The sequence below is a fragment of the Diabrotica virgifera genome, chromosome 1 (assembly GCF_917563875.1).
Source record: "Diabrotica virgifera virgifera chromosome 1, PGI_DIABVI_V3a".
NCBI lineage: Eukaryota > Metazoa > Arthropoda > Insecta > Coleoptera > Chrysomelidae > Diabrotica > Diabrotica virgifera.
The window spans coordinates 51281996-51300520 of NC_065443.1; the positions used below are offsets into that span (position 1 = coordinate 51281996).

At 32.6% G+C, this 18525-nt stretch overlaps 2 protein-coding genes across 4 annotated transcripts in view; one reads left to right on the plus strand and one right to left on the minus strand.

Moving 5' to 3' along the window:
• Positions 1-1405: 1405 nt before the first annotated feature.
• On the minus strand, positions 1406-15031 carry LOC114325538 (uncharacterized). Its single transcript, XM_028273609.2, has 3 exons — positions 14766-15031; positions 7146-7593; positions 1406-1775 (listed from the first exon to the last, which is right to left on the minus strand). Exons 1-3 carry the CDS (start codon positions 14779-14781, stop codon positions 1457-1459), a joined length of 783 nt encoding a protein of 260 aa, XP_028129410.1. The 5' UTR covers positions 14782-15031; the 3' UTR covers positions 1406-1456.
• Positions 15032-15214: 183 nt separating this feature from the next.
• Positions 15215-18525, plus strand: part of LOC114325536 (polycystin-2-like) — a 75461-nt gene continuing 72150 nt past the window's right edge. The window contains exon 1 of one of the 3 annotated variants that reach the window (XM_050656330.1): positions 15215-15542. Coding sequence is in view for 2 of the 3 variants with exons in the window: in XM_028273606.2 (XP_028129407.2) it covers positions 17258-17366 (109 nt within the window). In the remaining variant the exon portion in view is untranslated. Of the gene's footprint in view, positions 15543-17185; positions 17367-18525 lie in introns of those variants that run through there. The other 2 variants (XM_028273606.2, XM_028273607.2) reach the window with 2 other exon arrangements.

Below are 18525 nucleotides of genomic sequence, written 5' to 3' on the forward strand. Positions count from 1 at the left end.
GAACTAACAACAACTTAAGCAAATATATTAAGAACAATAAAAGCCGAAAGAGAAAGCAACTACAGAGTGGTGTGTACAAACTAACTTGTGGTGACTGTCCGAAAACGTACATCGGTCAAACTGGCAGAACTTTTGACAAACGGATAGCAGAACACAAAAGGGCATTCAACAATAGAAAAACAGACACTTCTACATACGCACTTCACCTTCTAGATCATAATCATTCTTTCAATGAAGAGTTTCAAATTCTACATATTCAAAATAAAGGCCTTAAGCTATCTTTTTTAGAATCTATGGAAATTAATAAACTGAAAAATACAGATATAATTCTGAATGACGAACTCGAGACAAACAGCTCCCCACTCCTCAACCTCTTCAGTTGAAGACTTAAAAAGGCAAACACATTGTAAACTATATCACTTGAGAAAGGCACTCCGCCGAAACAGCTGTAGTCACTTAGTTATAATAAATTTTGTGGAAGTATAGAAAACAAACGTTTTCAGTGTTTTATTGTTAGATAAAATGAACTTCCATCAAGTAACGTTCGAATCCATCAATTAAAAATAGTTATATTAGTTTTCTCAGGATTCGAAAAAAAAATGAATGGATTTAAAGAGCATTGCAAGAAAATAGTGTAATCACTTGAATTATTTTTTATCTGTAAGTTTTAGTGCACGTTTTAATTGAATGCATTTAAAGAATAAAAATATTATCAAACCATAAAACTACATTATTATTCCCTCCGAGATTTCCTCTCTTTCTTTCAGCAAATCGAATATTGTTTGGAAAAATGTCCTAATCAACCGAAGTGTGTTTAAATCGGTATATTTGATAAAATGTGTTGACAGCGGGTAGGGATACTTACAGTTCAGAATGACGTATATGTTGACGAATAGCGGGTATATTTCTTAAAATCGCAACCAGGCACTCATTATTTCGTGAGGCTTTCCATCCACCATGGCTACTCGTGATGGCTACTATTGAACGATATTACAGTACCCTTCGAACAAGAAATATAATGGAGGAGAAGACACTAACCGGGCTCCATTCAATAAGCATCTATTGGAAATTCTTCAGAACGTAAGTTTTGAAAAAATTTTCTTCAAATGTAATAAACAAGATTGGTGTAAGACATACTTACGAGTATAATCAGAATAAAAGTCAAAATTTTTACAATCAAATAATTGTAATTATTAATATATCACTGTTATAATAATATATATTTTTCTTAAAATTTGGATTTCGTTCACACCTCCTCTAAAATATGGCAATCAGAACAATTATGGCTTGTTCCTCTAGTTTTGGCCCTGGGTACATATCTCTGTATCGAATGTATCTATTTCATAGTTAATAAATATGAAGTACCTACCAAGTACCTAATAGAAGTATTAAATAAAAGCCGAAATTTACATCACTATTGATATAATTTAAAATCATGCCCCTATTACTATCAGTACTACCACACTATCATGCCCCATATTTTACTTATTATTCGAGCCACTAAAAGATACACAGGCATAAAAATTAAGCCAATGATCAAAAAAATGATAAATAATATAACTATAATTTCTCCAGCAAAAATAGCCATTTTCATAATTTTTTCTTTCGAATCTCTGGTTTCGAATATGTTTATTAGTTTGTCGACCGCAAAACGGGCAAAATAGACAAAACCATCAAGCAGCGGTACTAAGTTCCATAACATTACTAAAATCGTAATGACCGCCGTGTAGGCGTGTGTGCATAGGGAGGTGATGAGGTTTATGAATGAAACCTGTCTGAAAAAAAAATAAAAAGAGTATTAGCATGTTTATATTTATATTTTCCTACTTATACATAAAATAATTGTTTGAGGATAACAGAAATACCATTGTTCAGGTAAATGGTGAAACGGGACCTGAAATCCTAAAATGTGAAGTAGAAATGGCACTTAGGAATTCCAAAACTGGAAAGACTTTATCAGGTTCCTATTGAATTGCTAAAGCCTGGATGATGAATCAATAGGTACCTGTAATATTGCATTTATTTAACACAATATACAATACTGGTATACCTCGAGAGTGGCTGTTGTCTACATATCGTTACACTGCCAAAGAAATCCAATTCAAAAGAATGTTCAGAACATCGAACAATATCTTTAATGAGCCATCTACTAAGGATATTTCTAAAAGTTATTCACAACCGAGTTTGTCAAAAGTTGGAGTCAGATATTAGTAATAGGTACACATATGGGGTTCAGAAAAGGACCTAGGAACTCTTGAAGCTCTCTTCGGTTTTAATGTTCTTAAGCAAATATGGAAATATGCCTAGACGTTAATCAAGAAGTACATACAGCTTTTATCGATTTTGAAAAAGTGTTTGACCGAGTACGCCATGAGCTAAGAGACATTATTGAAAGAAATGACATAGATAATAAAGATCTGCGAATAATTCTCAACCTACATTGGAATTAGAAAGCTAACATCAAAATAGAAAATAAGACATCACAAGGAATATAATTACGTAGAGGAGTACGGCAGGGATGCATTTTGTCACCACTGCTATTTAATGTTATATAAAAAGGATCTGATAGGAAGCCCTTTTGCAAACAAGCGAAGGAATCGTAATCAATGAAGAGGTTGTAAATAATATTCGATACGCGGACGACACTGTACTAATAGTTGCGAGAACAGTAGAAGAATTACAACGATTACTTAACAATATAAATATTGCTTGCAACAATTATGGCATACATATCAATATCAAAAAACCAAGTATGATCGAAGCGAAGATCGGTGAGATATTCGCATTTTATCAATGAAATTCGATATTTTTAAGACATTCCAGAAGCCGCTACAGATAAAATGTTTTAACAACCCATTAATCATTCAGAATTAGTCGACGGATATTAATACAGTTAAAATAATTAAGACGATAACTGGACAATAATGATTTAATGAGTGAAATTTAAAGTTTTTTCTACTTTAATGACAAAAAAGCAAGCTCATTAACAGAACCCAATTAAAATAATATACAGGGTGATCAACTTCTGTGACAAAGTCCAATATATCTGTTATTATAAAATATATGAAAAGAAGTTGTTAACAAAAGTTATAGACACCTTTAATGTACACATTTTAAAATTAGTGAGAAATATACAGGGTCCTCCATAACACGGTGCCAAACCAAAGTTATGTTTTTTTAAATGGAACACCCTGTATTTTATTCAAAATCTATTTCTCTATATTTCTCTGTTTAAAAAGATATAACACTTGTCTAGGGTTATACTGAGCGTTTCAAAGTTATGAACACTTTCATCAAAAAATCATGCTGATTTGGTCGCCCTGTATGATTCAAACAGTATAATATAGACTTATTTTTTTACTGCTGTTGACTGTCAATTTTAAAGTAGTTTTGCAAAAACGTACAATTTTTTTATAACTACACAAATTATATACAGGGTAAGTCAAAATGCAAATAAAAGATTTTCTTCATATTTTTAAATAGAACACCCTATATTTTATATTACCATCGAAAAGTTCTTTCATTATGCTTGCATATCTTTTAAATATTCCCTATACCTAAAGTTATTAGTTTTCGAGATATTTTAGTTTTATTGTTGATAACTCATAGATACGTCTATTACAGTAAATTAATTACCCTTAATATTAGAAACCTCCAATGAGTTTGTTAATGATAATTAAAATTAGACTGCATTTCATTTTTTCTCCAAGTTTATGGTAAATTCTATATAATAACGACAATTTTATATTTAATAACAAAATGATATTAATTTTACGCGAAGAAATGGGAACTATAAATTGCTGCAAGTTCTTGTTTAAGGTGGCTTTGAAATAATTGACACAAGAACTGTCAGTTGTAAGATTTTAATTATCTGTACGTTTTTATTTTTGTTATTGATTATAATTGTTTGCCATATTGTTATGATTGGTACCTAACAATGAATTTTAGTCGTGAAGAAATGACAGACATGATATGGATTTTAGCAGAGTGTTTCAAAAACTCATTAGTTGCCACAAGAATTTATAAGGAACGGTGTCCATAGCGTCAACAACCAAATAAGAGAGTATTTGATAACTTATTAGACATGTTTAATCGTACTGGTTCTGTTTATGAAGCAAAGGAAAAAACAAAAATCATTATTCCGCATGAAAATGAAGTAAATGTTTTACTGCCTGTTACAGAAAATACTCATACAAGTATTCAAAATATTACAAGAGAGCAAGATATAAGTTATGGATCTATCCAAAACATACTCAAGAAAAACAACATGCACCCATATCATATACAATTACATCAGGCACTTGTTGGGGATGATTTCGAACGAAGAGTACAATTTTGTCAATGGTCACAACAACAAATAGTTATGCAGAGAGATTTTTTTGAGTTTGTTCTTTTTTTTTGGAGACGAGGCAACATTCCACAAAAATGGTAGTGTAAACAGACACAATTTTCATTATTATTCCACAACCAATCCGTACTGTGCTCAGACACATAGTCAAACGAGATGGTCCTTAAATGTTTGGGGTGGAAGCATAGGCAATTACGTTATAGGTCCTTTTTTGTTTGAGGTATCGGTAAATGGTGAGGTTTATTTAAATTTTCTAGTAAATAATTTACCTATTCTACTTGAAAATGTACCCTTAAACATCCGCCAACATATGTGGTTGCTTCACGACGGAGCCCCTGCTCACCACAACGTACTTGTCAACGGTGAACTCGATGAACTATTTCCTGAAAGATGGATAGGAAGAGATGGGCCAGTTCGCTGGCCACCCAGATCACCAGAATTAAACGAATTGACTTCTTTTTTTTGGCTTATATTAAATACGTAGTAAATAGTACACATCCAACAATAGTTGACGATATGAAAATAAGGATTCAAAACGCCTTTTAAAGTGTCACACAACAAATGCTTACAAACATCAGTAGGTCTTTCGAAACGCATCTCCAGGCTTGTGTAGACGTTATGGGAGGTCATTTTGAACACCTTTTATAACATAAGAAGTACGTTGAACATTTTTTTATTTAATTTAGTTTTTTTTTATAAATTTGAATAAATTACAGTATTGTTATTAATAACTAAGTAATACATGCTGTTATCGACAATAAAACTAAAATTTCTCGAAAACTAATAACTTTAGGTATAGGGAATATTTAAAAGATATGTAAGTATAGTGATAGAACTTTTCGAAAATAATATTAAATACAGGGTGATCCATTTAAAATTATGAAGAAAATCTTGTATTTACATTTTGACTTACCCTGTATACAATTTTTGTAGTTATAAAAAACATAGTACATTGTTGCAAAACTACTTTAATATTAATAGTCAAAAGCATTAAAAAATAAGTTTATATTACACCGTTAGAAACATACAGGGCGATCAAATCAATATGATTTTTTAATAAAAGTGCTCGTAACTTTGAAACACTCAGTATAACCTTAGACAAGTGTTATATTTCTAGAATCAGAAAAATATAGAAAAACCAGATTTTGAATAAAATACAGGGTGTTCCATTTAAAAAAACATAACTTTGGTTTGGCACCGTGTTATGGAGGGCCCTGTATATTTCTCACTAATTTTAAAATGTGTAAATTAAAGGTGTCTATAACTTTTATTAACAACTTTTTTTCATATATTGTATAATAACAGATATATTGGACTTTGTCACAGAAGTTGATCACCCTGTATGGTCTTCAGTAAAAACATGACACACATATTATTATAACACGGCATCCAAATTGAAAAAGTATCAAGGTACAAATACTTGGGAACTTTAATAAACGAAACTGGAGACCAAAACAATGAAATAAAAAGACGTATCGAATTTCTCAGGACCACCCTCATAAAGATGAGAAAATTCTTCGGCAACAGAGATATAAGCATCCCTCTACGATTAATAATGCTAAGAGGCTACGTATTTAACACGCTATTATACGGTGTTGAGGCCTGGACTCTCAACCGGCAACAACAAACAATATTGAAAGTTTCGAGATGTGGTGCTACCGACGAATGCTGAAGATAAGTTGGGTTGAAAGAATCATAAACTTTGAAGTAATACGAAGGATCGGAAAAGACCCAAAAATTTTATTAACGATAAAACGAAGAAAACTCACATATTTGGGTCACCTGATGAGAGTACATAAATACGTATTACTTCAAAATATAATGCAAGGAAAAATAGAAGGAAAACGGTATCCATGCCGTAGAAGAATGTCATGGTTGCGGAATTTGGGAGAGTGGTTTGGCTACACCACTAATGAACTCTTTAGGTCAGCTCTAAACAAAGTCAGGATAGCCTTGATGATTTCCAATCTCCGATAGGAGTAGCCCAACAAGGAGATGAGTTATAACTACGTACATCATCAAACCTTTGCACAATCTTATAACAGCAAATCTAATAAGATGTAAACTAGAGTTGGAGGGTCAGAAAATAGAACAAGTCATGGAGTTTAAATATCTAGGTATCACACTATCTAGCTACGGAAAGCTCGAAACAGAAGTGGAAGATCAAGTGAATAAACCAAACATAACCGCAGGTTGTCTGAATGAAACAATATGGAGAAATACAAATATCCGCAAAAAAATGAAAGGCAGAATTTACAAAACAGTCATCAGACCAATAATGACATACGCAGCAGAAACACAACCTGATACAGAAAGGACAAAAAGGTTGCTAAAAACAGCCGAGATGAAAACCCTTCGAAAAATCGATGGTCTGACGATGATATAGAGCTAGGATGGTCTGACACTATGGCACAGTATAAAGAGGTTCCTCTTTATACTGTGACTGTGGTATACAGCTAGAAATGAAAATATACGACGGAGATGCAAGTTGGACAAAATTAATAACTGGGTAAAAAACAGAAGAGTAGAATGGAACGACCACATAAGCCGAATGACTACAAATAGGGTAGTAAGGACGGCGAGAGACGGTTCCCCAATAGGAAGACGATCAGTGGGAAGACCAAGAAAACGATGGAATAATATCTTACTGGAGGCACATTGAAAAACAGACAGAGTCATTTCTACACAAAAAGAAGAAGAAAAATTTTTTGAAAGAATTTAAATACATTTTTTTTCGAAAAGAGACTTTTTTTTACTTTTATTTCGATCAAATGCTTATACCCTTATTAATACTTACTCATTTCTAGGAACTCCCCGACTTTCTTGATAATTAACAATAGGCGACCTCACAGAACGCAATGTATGCAAAATGGTTGATTCAGTCATGCTTAAACCTATTGTATTTCTAGTAGGATTCGAAGCAGGATTAGATGTAGGATTAGAAGCTGTCTCTAAGTGTCGAGGACGATCTACAATCTGGAATTCTCGCTGATTATGTTCACTCATAGGATTTCTTTGCTTTACGAAGCTATCAAAAGTGTCTATGTTATTATTGGAAATTGGATGTTGCGCCAAAATAGGACTTCTTTGTGAACTAATTATGGGATTGTCTAAAACGTTTTGTTGTGTGTTATAATTTCGCTGTGAAATGTTTCTGCTTCCTCTTGTAAAGTCGTCCAGATTATTGTAACTTGATGAAAATTTTTTGCAAATTCGTTCTTCGTGTTTAGCTTGTGGGTTGCAACCTGCAATTAGAACTGGTTTAGTAAAATAGGAAAATTAAAAATTGGAAAAAAGGGAAATGCGTATTGAAGCAGCATAGTAGTCTACGTTAGACAAACAATGCATAAAGTGTAAGAAAATGCCATTCGATTTTTAATAAAAGCAATTTAAACTCACATAAGTGGTAGTTTAAACTCACATAGTCTTGTAAAGGGTTATTCATTTAGAGATGATTTTTTCAAAAAGAAAAAACAATAAAAAAAAATTAATTTTATTTGAAAATTGGTATTATTATTAAAAAGAACCATTCTTGACAATAATTACTTATTAAAGATAATTTCTTTTAAATGTTGGTCCTCACTGTTCCACTGTTTTAAAAAAAAATTGTTTTCCGATTAGGCTCATTTTTGGCTTAATGGGTACGTGAATAAATAAAATGTTCGTATTTGAGATGATGAGCAACCCGAAGAGGTTCAATAGTTGCCATTATTTCAAAAAGAAAACAGCTGTTTGGTGTGGTTTATGGCCGGTGGAATCGTCGGTCCATATTTGTTTAAAACAGAGGCCGACCAGAATGTTACTGTGAATGGAGACCGATATCGCGCCTTTTTAAGGGACTATTTGATGCCTAAAATTGAAGCTCGTGGTTTCGGCGATATTCGATTGCAACAATATGGCACATGGCACTGCTTGCCATAGACTCCGTGAAAGCATGGCTTTGCTGCGAGAACGATTCGGTGAACAATTTATTTCACGCTTCGGACCAGTGAATTGGCCGCCTCTATCCTGTGACATCATACCTCTAGACTTTCTCCTTTTGGGCTATCTAAAGCCAAAAGTCTATATGAATAAACCGGCTACGATTGAGACATTAAAGGTCAATATTAATCGAGTGATTGGTCAAATACCAATCGAAATGCTCGAATGTGTCATCGAGAATTAAAACTTCAGAATGAACCACCATAACGGTAGTAACGGCCAACATTTCAAAGAAATTTTCTTTAAGAAGTAATTGTAAAGAATGGTTCTTTTGTACCTATGGTACTGAAGATTTTCAAATAAAATAAATTTTTGTCATTGTTATTTCTTTTTGAAAAAAGTACCTCTAAATGTACCCTTTAAATGTAAAAGTAACCTTTATAAATATTCTTTTTGATACTGTCCTACTGAAAAGAAAACCAACTACTCAGTAAAGCCTTCTTGACTTTTATGAGACCGCTGAAGTATCCGTCACGTTTGTTTATTGTTCGGATTATTAGTGACAAGATTTCATACTCATAAATTAGTTTAAAATATGCTTTACCACTATATAATTACACGAACTTTTTAGATATTGTGTTTTCAATTTGCTAGAAGCTTCCTCACTACTCATATAAAATAGCAATAGTTGGTGGTCCGTGCTATCGGTTATTGGTTACCTATTAGTTATCCATACGGTAGGTATCTTATTGGTAATATTTATTACCAATTAAATAATACTTAAGTATTTAATACGATGATACATGTTTCGGTTTCTCTACCTCATCAGCCATGCGGATAGAATACAAATTCACATGTGGCGTGGAACTTCACAGTTTCAGTGAAAAAGCTCAAAAGCGCCATCTACTCTGATGGCTTTGAACGAAGCCGTGTCGAATGGAGTCGGTTTCTATATGTGCTATCTTGTGCTGTATAAAATGTTGCGTACATTTTTGCTTCAGCAAAATCTTTGCCAGCGCTATAATTTTGAACCAAATAAATGCTGCAATAGCATATAATTCGTTACACCCGCTCAGGGCCGTCTCAACCCGGGGGTGCAAGGGGTGCGAGGCACCCGGGCGCCAAGTCCAAGCGCAATACTTGCTAGGCTCAATCTTGCGCTTTTTGTCCTTAAAAAACTACAAACACAAACATAGAAGTGCACTTTCGGTATTTTTTACAAAGGCTTCCTACACCTACAATATGCAAATGAAATAAGAAACCCATTTAGATTATTCCGAAAATAATTTCAAAAAGTGACGCGTACACTATTTTGACCAATATTGAATGTCTAGTGACAAAGAATCACCATCTTGTAAAAATTATCAGTGTATTCGCTTCTGCTGACAAAAGTATAATGTATTGCCGTCTGGGGGAGCTATGTATGGCGACGCATTATTAGTCGGTATTTTTTAAAGGTATAATTTTTTTTAATAAAATGCTATGGTATTAAATGGAAAAAATAAATGCTAATTTTCAAAAACCTAATTTTTTTCATTACGTTTTGCGACAAGAACGACGTTTATTACGTTGTTAAAAACACACGAGAAAAATTGTAGTCACTTAATTTCTGTAAAAAAATATGTATATCTAAAAAAAGACTTACTAGAAAGACATACAGTAGAATCTGTCAATCAAGCAGCAGTTGAACACGAAAGAAAATGGTGGAAGGCGGTTTTAGAAAGAATTTCGAAATTATCGAAAAATAACATTTTTAGCATAACAAAATGTACCATTAAGGGCCGGTTTCACAAAGTAAAGTTAACTTGTGGTTAAGAAATAACCAGAGGTTCCCCAATTAATTATATTGGGGTAACCTCTGGTTATCTCTTAACTTTACTTTGTGAAACCGGCAGTAAGAGGAACCAGTGAACAGTTGTATGAATCGGATAACGGTAACTTTTTAAAATTAATAGAATGTATTTCCAATTTTGATAATACGCTATCAGAACACATTGCACGAATAAAATAATATTCAAAATTAATTAAATAGATAAGTGTAATTGGTGAAAAAATTAAATCCACAATCCGCAATTGTTGATTTTTTTAAACAATCTAAATATTATTCTATAATTTTAGATTGCACATCTGATATTTCACACAAGGAACAACTTACTGTTAGTTCATTTATAATTCGTCAACAAAGCTTGCCGAAGTTAGAGAGCATTTTCTAGGTTTTTTATCGGATACTGATACTACCGAACAACGATTATTTTCGACAAATTTCATTATTAAAATTATTAGATTGATAATTATTATTATTTAATTATTATATAATTGGATGTTTCAAGGAGAACGACAAAGTCTGGCTTCATAAATCAAAGAAGCGAAAATGTTGTTCTCCCAAGTTATTATTGTTACAATTTCGAACTTAGTGCAAACATTTATTCGCGGTGTGCAAGTACTTGGAAGGGATACTCGAAACGATCGTGCGCGAATAGCGGAGAAATATTGCAACTTTCTTAAATAATTCATATTGTCAATTGAAATTGTCAAATTGACGTACATTTCATACCTATTGTCATTTAAGAAGAAGAATTATATATTGCTCCACAAAGGTAAATTTAATTAATTGTATTTTGCTTGCAGTACCGCATTTTAATAACTAATTTTATTTACTACATACAATTATTTACGTTTTAATAACATAACCTAAATCTTATTTTTTCTTCTTATTATTTTTTTTGGACTATGGCCTTGACAATTATCCAGTAACTAGGACCATATGATTGGCCAATATAATTAAAAGTGCGAATAAAAGTGCAGAGCGTAGAAACCAGGTGTCGCTTTTCCGAACTTGCACGGTCCCAATACGGATCCACATAAAACTGGCTACAAAATTAAGCATGATTTGAAAAACTTGAATTTTATTTCGTTTTATGGGGTTTTAGAATAAGCAAAACTTTTCATCAAGAATGACATTTTTCGCTAAAATTGAAAATAAAAGTTTTTCCTCTTGGGCACCCCATCCGTGGACACACTGTATTATATGCTATTATAATCCGATTTAAATCTGATGTGGTCTATAGATATGCTGGCCAGTATAATTTTTAAATTATTTGTGGTCAGTATTTAAGTTTTACAACTATCTGTTTCTTCCCTCAGTCTAATATCGTGGAAGAATATTTTCTGCTGTCATTTAGTTTATACATTTTCTTATAAAGCTATTTTCTATGGGAAATAAGCCACAATTTTACTAAAAAAATGAATTTATTAACGTTTCGAAGCCCAAATCGGGTTTCGTTGTCGTTTTGTTTTGTTGAAACGTTAATAAATTCATTTTTTTAGTCAAATTGTGGCTTATTTCCCATAGAAAATAGTTAATTATAAAAATGCCACAAGGAAATAGCTTCAGAACAACATTCTTATAAAGCAATTAAGAGCACACAGTAGCGATCAACAGGTAGCAACAAACGCGGTCCAAGATTGCGAAAGTTCTGCGAACTTTCAAAAGTGAGGCAACAGTGCGTCGGTAATTCGACACTGACAGTGACGTTTATACTATCAAAAACAATCATTTTTATACACATCGGCGCGAAATGTTGCCAAGTCAGTGACGTTCGATTTCTTGTTATAAAAAAATCGATTTTTAGTAGTTCCAATGTGACACAAAATCTAGGCACGGGATAAAAAAGTTTATTTGAAGAAAGTGTATTTTTTTGTCTTTCTTAATGGCGGTACAGGCTCCTTTTTTCAATATTTTATTTAGTTATAGAGTAATTTCCACATACTAACATATTTCTGAAATTGGGTTCTGTACCAGAGAACAATATTGTTCTCTGTCTGTACCGCCATTCTTTATTATATTACGAATATGTGTGCCAAATATCTTAACAAAATATTCAAAATTAGAGCCGCCATCTTGGAACGCGTTTGTTGCTACCTGTTGATCGCTACTGTTTGCTCTTAATTATCTGACTATTTATGATAGATTTGTCTGATATAGTTTTAGTTTTTGCTTCTTTAGCTTGATTCTCTATGCAACAGCTCTTTGTTAAACTCTTATCTGTTTTAGCTAATCTTCTTTTATTCCTTCTCCTCTGGTTATCTCTTAACTTTACTTTGTGAAACCGGCAGTAAGAGGAACCAGTGAACAGTTGTATGAATCGGATAACGGTAACTTTTTAAAATTAATAGAATGTATTTCCAATTTTGATAATACGCTATCAGAACACATTGCACGAATGCAAAGTGTTCAGCATCGGACGCCTCATTATCTTGGACATAATATTCAAAATTAATTAAATTGATAAGTGTAATTGGTGAAAAAATTAAATCCACAATCCGCAATTGTTGATTTTTTTAAACACTCTAAATATTATTCTATAATTTTAGATTGCACACCTGATATTTCACACAAGGAACAACTTACTATTGTTGTTAGTTCGTTTATAATTCGTCAACAAAGCTTGCCAAAGTTAGAAAGCATTTTCTAGATACTACCGAACAACAATTACCAAAATTATTTGTTAGAATGTTTGAAATTATTGAATATTGATTTAGATTATTTACGAGGCCAAGGGTATGATAATGGTTCAAATATGAGAGGAAAAAATATTAGCCTTCAAAAAAATTTTACAGATCAGACATGAATCCTCGTGCGTTTTATGTTCCTTGTGCGCCTTACAGCCTTAATTTAGTGCTAAATGATGCCGCTAAATGCTCAATGAAAATAACAAATTTTAATTGTTAAAGAACTTTATGCTTTTTCCGTATCATCAACGTTACGGTGGAATGTCATAATGAATGAGATACCCACCTTTACATTAAAACCGCTTTCAAATACGCGATGGGAGAGTAGAATTCATTCATTAAAAATGCCTCGTTTTAATATGGGGAATATTTTTACGATGCTTTATACTCAATTTTTGACAACAACAAGTACGACAATGATACAAGAAATATCGCAAGCTCATTGATGAGAAAATTAAAGAGCTTTAAGTTTATCTGCTCTGTCGTGCCAGGGTACAATATTTTAGCAAAGGTTAATTTTGTCAGCAAAACTTTACAAACGAGCGATATTATTAACTATTTCGGAAGCTGTTAAGATGTTGATCAAGTTAGTAAAGATATAACCAACAACCGCACTGACACTGCGTTTGAGCAGATATTAATTGACTCGGTATCAATTGTTAAAGAACAAGATTGCGAAACTAAATTTCCTGAAACTGCAAGCGAGCCTCTTTTAGACCCAAAACAAAAATTAAAGTCAACTTCTATTATTATTTATTGGACATTGCCATTCCAAAATTAAGTGAGAGATTTGAAATGTTGAGTGAACATAATTATAATTTTTTTTTGGAAAGTATATTGAGTTGGAAAAACTCCGAAGAAAACTTGGAAAAAAAACGCAATGTTTAAATTTACAAAAAAACTAGCGCATGGAAATAGATCTGATATAGATCGTGAAGATCTATTCCATGCGCTCAACAATGGACCAAGACAGATTAACAAACCTGGCTTTAATAAGTATAGAAAAGCAAGTAAAAATAGATATTACCGAAGCAATAAAAACTGTCGCCAACTTAAAAGCTAGAAAAGTGTACTTTGATTTAATTTAAAAAGTATGGTTTGATACTGAAAGTTCTCTGGCTCAAGGTACTGACTCAAGTAAGATTGGTCTTTTTTTAATACTGAAGCCATGTTTTTTAATATATAAATAAACAAATCAAACATAATTTGTTTTAATTTTAGCGTGTACCTATAACCTATATAATCTTCTGACAAAAGGGGGCGGAAAGATGAGTCTTGCACCCCGGCGCCGTGTATAATTAAGACGGCCCTGCGACCCGCATCCGCTGCATATGAATTGGTACCTATTCAATAGGATGATACATGTTTCGGTATCCCTACCTCATTAACCATCCCGGTAGAATACAAATTCACAAGCAGAAAGGTAAACGATGTGTCTTGGAACTTCACAGTTTCGTTTACCTTTCTGCTTGTGAATTTGTATTCTTTTTTTTATTTAGCTAATGCCTCGACAACTAATGGCCATATTGACATGGTAGGTACGGTGAATTTTTATTTGCAGTCAGGTACCTAGTGTTATGTGTAGTGTGTGTGTGTTGAGTAAGTGTCTTGTTACTTTGCGACGTCATTGTCTTTGCAAACAGACGTTAATTGTATCCGAACATCTGCGATCCCTCCGGTGAAATGTGTATTCTATTGGATATTATTTGGTACAAAAGTAAAGACAAGACTCACATTGTCAACGGGTTAAATATGTTGCAGAGGAATGCTTAAGGCTAGCCTAACTGATTAGGTGATAAGTGATAAGGACGTTTATCTCCTATATATCGGCTTCCAAACGTTATAATATAACAATAATAGTTAGATGAGCAGAAATATGTACTCTTTGTTTTTATCTAATTAGTGAAGTGGTGAAACCTTCAAATAAAATTATACACCCATAGTAGCGTTAAAATAAGTAGTATTAAAATATATGAGTACTTACTAGCCCTGCAATTCATTCTTCTCACATACTATAAACAGTTTTCCAGGAAAAGTACTACACATTTCTATTTTGAAAGTACATATTTTGACATTTATCAGAAATTTCAAAATGAACGGTAACCATTGAAAGAAATTAAAATGCAATTAAGACCCTTTCACATGATTTTTAAGAAGTATCAGTAATTTGTCCAGTAGAAATCAGCTGGGTTTCATGATTTTAAAAGCCAGTACGCAGGTACCACACGTCATTGTCTACATGGAAAAGATAAACTAAAAATTGATAACTGAATTGATAACTGAACTTCTAACCCTATTATGTTAAGCACATTGTCTGAAATAAGTGATTATTGATTTTATAAATAAATAAAACATTGATCTTATAAATAGATAAAACACCGATTTTTTTATTCCTTTACAGGGTGTTTCATTGGGAAATGGAAATACTTGAATGGTGAATAGGTGAATAGAGGTCAATGAGATAGTTTTAGATATTATATAAGTACTACATTCATCGCCCCAAACGAAATACCTGTGTTGGTGGTAGTTATTGAAAATCAACATACGTATACGAAATATTTCCAAAGCAAACTAACTAATTTTCTACTCTGTGCACAGAATTATTGCAAAAAACAGAATTCAGCCTTACCACATTCAATTGTACCAAGAATTAATTCAGGAAGATTCTGAAAAGAGAATATTATTTTGTGAATGGGTCTTAGATAAAATTAATTGGCAGGGAGATTTCTTTATTTCGATAATGTACTATTTGGAGATGAAGGTACGTTTCATAACATACCGGGTTAATTAATAGGTGTAACTTTATTATTAGGTTAGACACCTAACTTTTAATGTTATATATTTATTATCGTACCATAATTTTATTCATACAAAAATTTTTATATACGTTTTCCATTATTTCTCATAAGGAAGTCTATTTACCTATTAATTTATGATGAATGAGTACGAGAGTGAGTGTGAGTAGATGAAAACATGAATTCTTGGAGTTACTCGTAACTGCCGACTGGTATCTTCTTGCTAGTTTCATGCTGGATGGGGGACACCCCGGTTGCCTCACCCGCACATGGGTTGCACGGGACGGTCGTCTTCACTGACCAGTCTATGTCGAGGTGTGTGCGGGACGAGGCAGCTAGGTGGTCACTTGATCTGCGGAACGCACGCGAAAAGTGCCAGAGGAGAGTTGGGAGTAAGGTTGACGGGTCAGTGTATATACTCGCTAAGAGTGGTCCCAGACCCGTCGGCTGGAGAAAGAGGGGGTGAGATTAGTTGGTAGGCGATTCGGCACGGTGAAGCGTGGCGGATTGAATCCAACACACCTGGGGCACCTTCCCAGACGGTCTTTTGAAGATTCTCACCTCCAAAAAAAAAGGTTAGATACACTGAACCAAAAAAGTACGTAAATATAATGAAAAAAACATTGATTCAAAAACGGGGAGCATTAATTTTCGTCCAAAGATCAGTATCATTGGTCCAATGTAAGTAGATACATTAACTAATGCTCAAAAACATTAATTTTTATGAATTAGTACGTTCATTCAATGTACTTTCTAGTTAAGAATCAATGTATCGGTACATTGAATCAATGTATCGGTACATTGAATCAATGTATCGGTACATTGAATCAATGGATCGGGACATTGAATCAATGGATCGGTACATTAATTCTTAACTAGAAAGTACATTGAATCAACGTACTAATTCATAGAAATGAATGTTTTTGAGCATTAGTTAATGTATCTACTTACATTGGACCAACGATACTGATCATTGGACGAAAATTAATGCTCCCCTTTTTTGAATCAATGTTTTTTTCATTATATTTACGTACTTTTTTGGTTCAGTGAATGGCATCTTCATGGATATTTGTATATAACATACAAATAGTTGATGACATTTTAGAATGCCAAGTGCAGGCTGTAGTGTGGCCAAATTTATTACCTATTATTTAAATTCTTACAATAAATTATACAAGTACATAATTCTAATTCACATAATCCTAGCTGACCTCTAAGGATAGTGTGTATTCAATAGTTATTCCAGTATTAATGGAAATTCAGCGACAAATTTTCAGTGTAGAATGGTGATTGAAGTCCTAGATTTCCGTAAATATTGCATTAACCATTGGATAAATATCAACAGTTTTCCATAATTAGGTATTATAATCCACTAAACATCTTTATTTCTTAATTATCTTGACTATTTTCCATACATCAACATCAAAGACATAAAAATACCGATTAGTCATATTACGATTCAAATTACAATAACTCGTGACGTAATAGCACCCTTAATGTTCATTGGTTAGTCGATCTGGGCAACCGTAGTAAATGTCTACAAGAATGTAAGAACCGTGGGTTCGTACTTGGTAACCAGGAACAAAAAAGCTGAATCTGTGAAAAAGTATGGGCTAATTTTTAAACGTCACTTTTAAAACCGTACAAGTACGTCACTTCAAGTTAGTCAAACGTGAATATAATGAATAACACGAACGGTTTAAAAAATGAAAAAAATGGTTCTATACATGAGACTGCGTTTACTGATGATATTAAAAAAGAGAAAAAGCCTACAACAAAAAATAAGAAACGTAAGTTTAATTTTTTTAACTTAATGTCAAAGAAATCAATTAATTTCTTATCATTACAATAAAACCGAGCGATAAAAAAGTTTCTCCAAATTTATGAAACATGACGATAGGTAATTTAATGAATGAAATGAAGAGAATGGCCAACTATTGATCTACCAATTTAAAAGAAAACGGAAAATATATTAAAGAATGTAAAGGAAAAGATGTTATCAATTATTATAGTTGATCGATATTTCACAAACTTTGGTTTCAAGTGATGTGTGTTGGTAAATTCTTTTATACAGAATTTTTAAAATCTCAATGATCAGAGAAACGTTTTAGTCCAGTAGGGTTAGACGAATAACAGGCCTAACCTTGCATTAGGAGCTGCCCCAAATTTTATTTTTTTTAATCTTTAGGGGGAGTCAATAGTAGTGTAAATTTAAAATCTCGACTGAATTCCGCCATTGCGTTAGCCGCCATCTTGATTTTAAACGAGAAACGTTTTTCCATTTTCAACTTTTCGACAAAAAGTATAACCAAAATTGTTGAAAATGTAATTTTCTATCATTTCCATTTTTACAATTTTTTCGTGCCATCGATATTTTCTGAGTTATAGCGGAAAATAGTGGCAGTTATATATATATATATATATATATATATATATATATATATATATATATTGCTTATTTCCTGACCGTGAATTTTTAAACAGTTGGTTTTTAATTCCTGGGTTTGCGGTCTGTTATAAATAAAACACTTGATTTTGCTTAGACGTTTCGGCTCTTTGCCATTTTCAATAAGCACTTTTAATTATTAAACATTACACTGTTAACAAACATATTTGATATACAATACACGTAATATTTTGAAAATTTAAAAAAAAAAAAAAAAAAAAGTGCACATCGTGTTTCTCTAAGATGTTATGAGAGAATGCCAGGCATGGGCATTGGGCATATGGTAAAAGCACTTCACAACGGTTTTGGATGGTGGTCGTAAAACCAAAACGATAATATACAGGAGATCAAGTTACATAATATACGAAAGAAATAAATCTGACTAATGTTTAACTTTTAATAATGGGAGCAAGATTTTTTGTAGTTGTGATCTGAGTATGTAACTCGAAATATGAATACTGAGGTGCGTATTTTTTTTTGTATTTTATATGGAACAGAGGCTT

What these genes read in the sequence shown, in the direction of transcription:
- LOC114325538 (XM_028273609.2), bottom strand. An exon ending in CGGGGAGTTCCTAGAAATGA is followed by an intron (nt 1,776 to 7,145) that starts GTAAGTATTAAT and finishes TTTTTTTTTCAG; the next exon opens with ACAGGTTTCATTCATAAACC.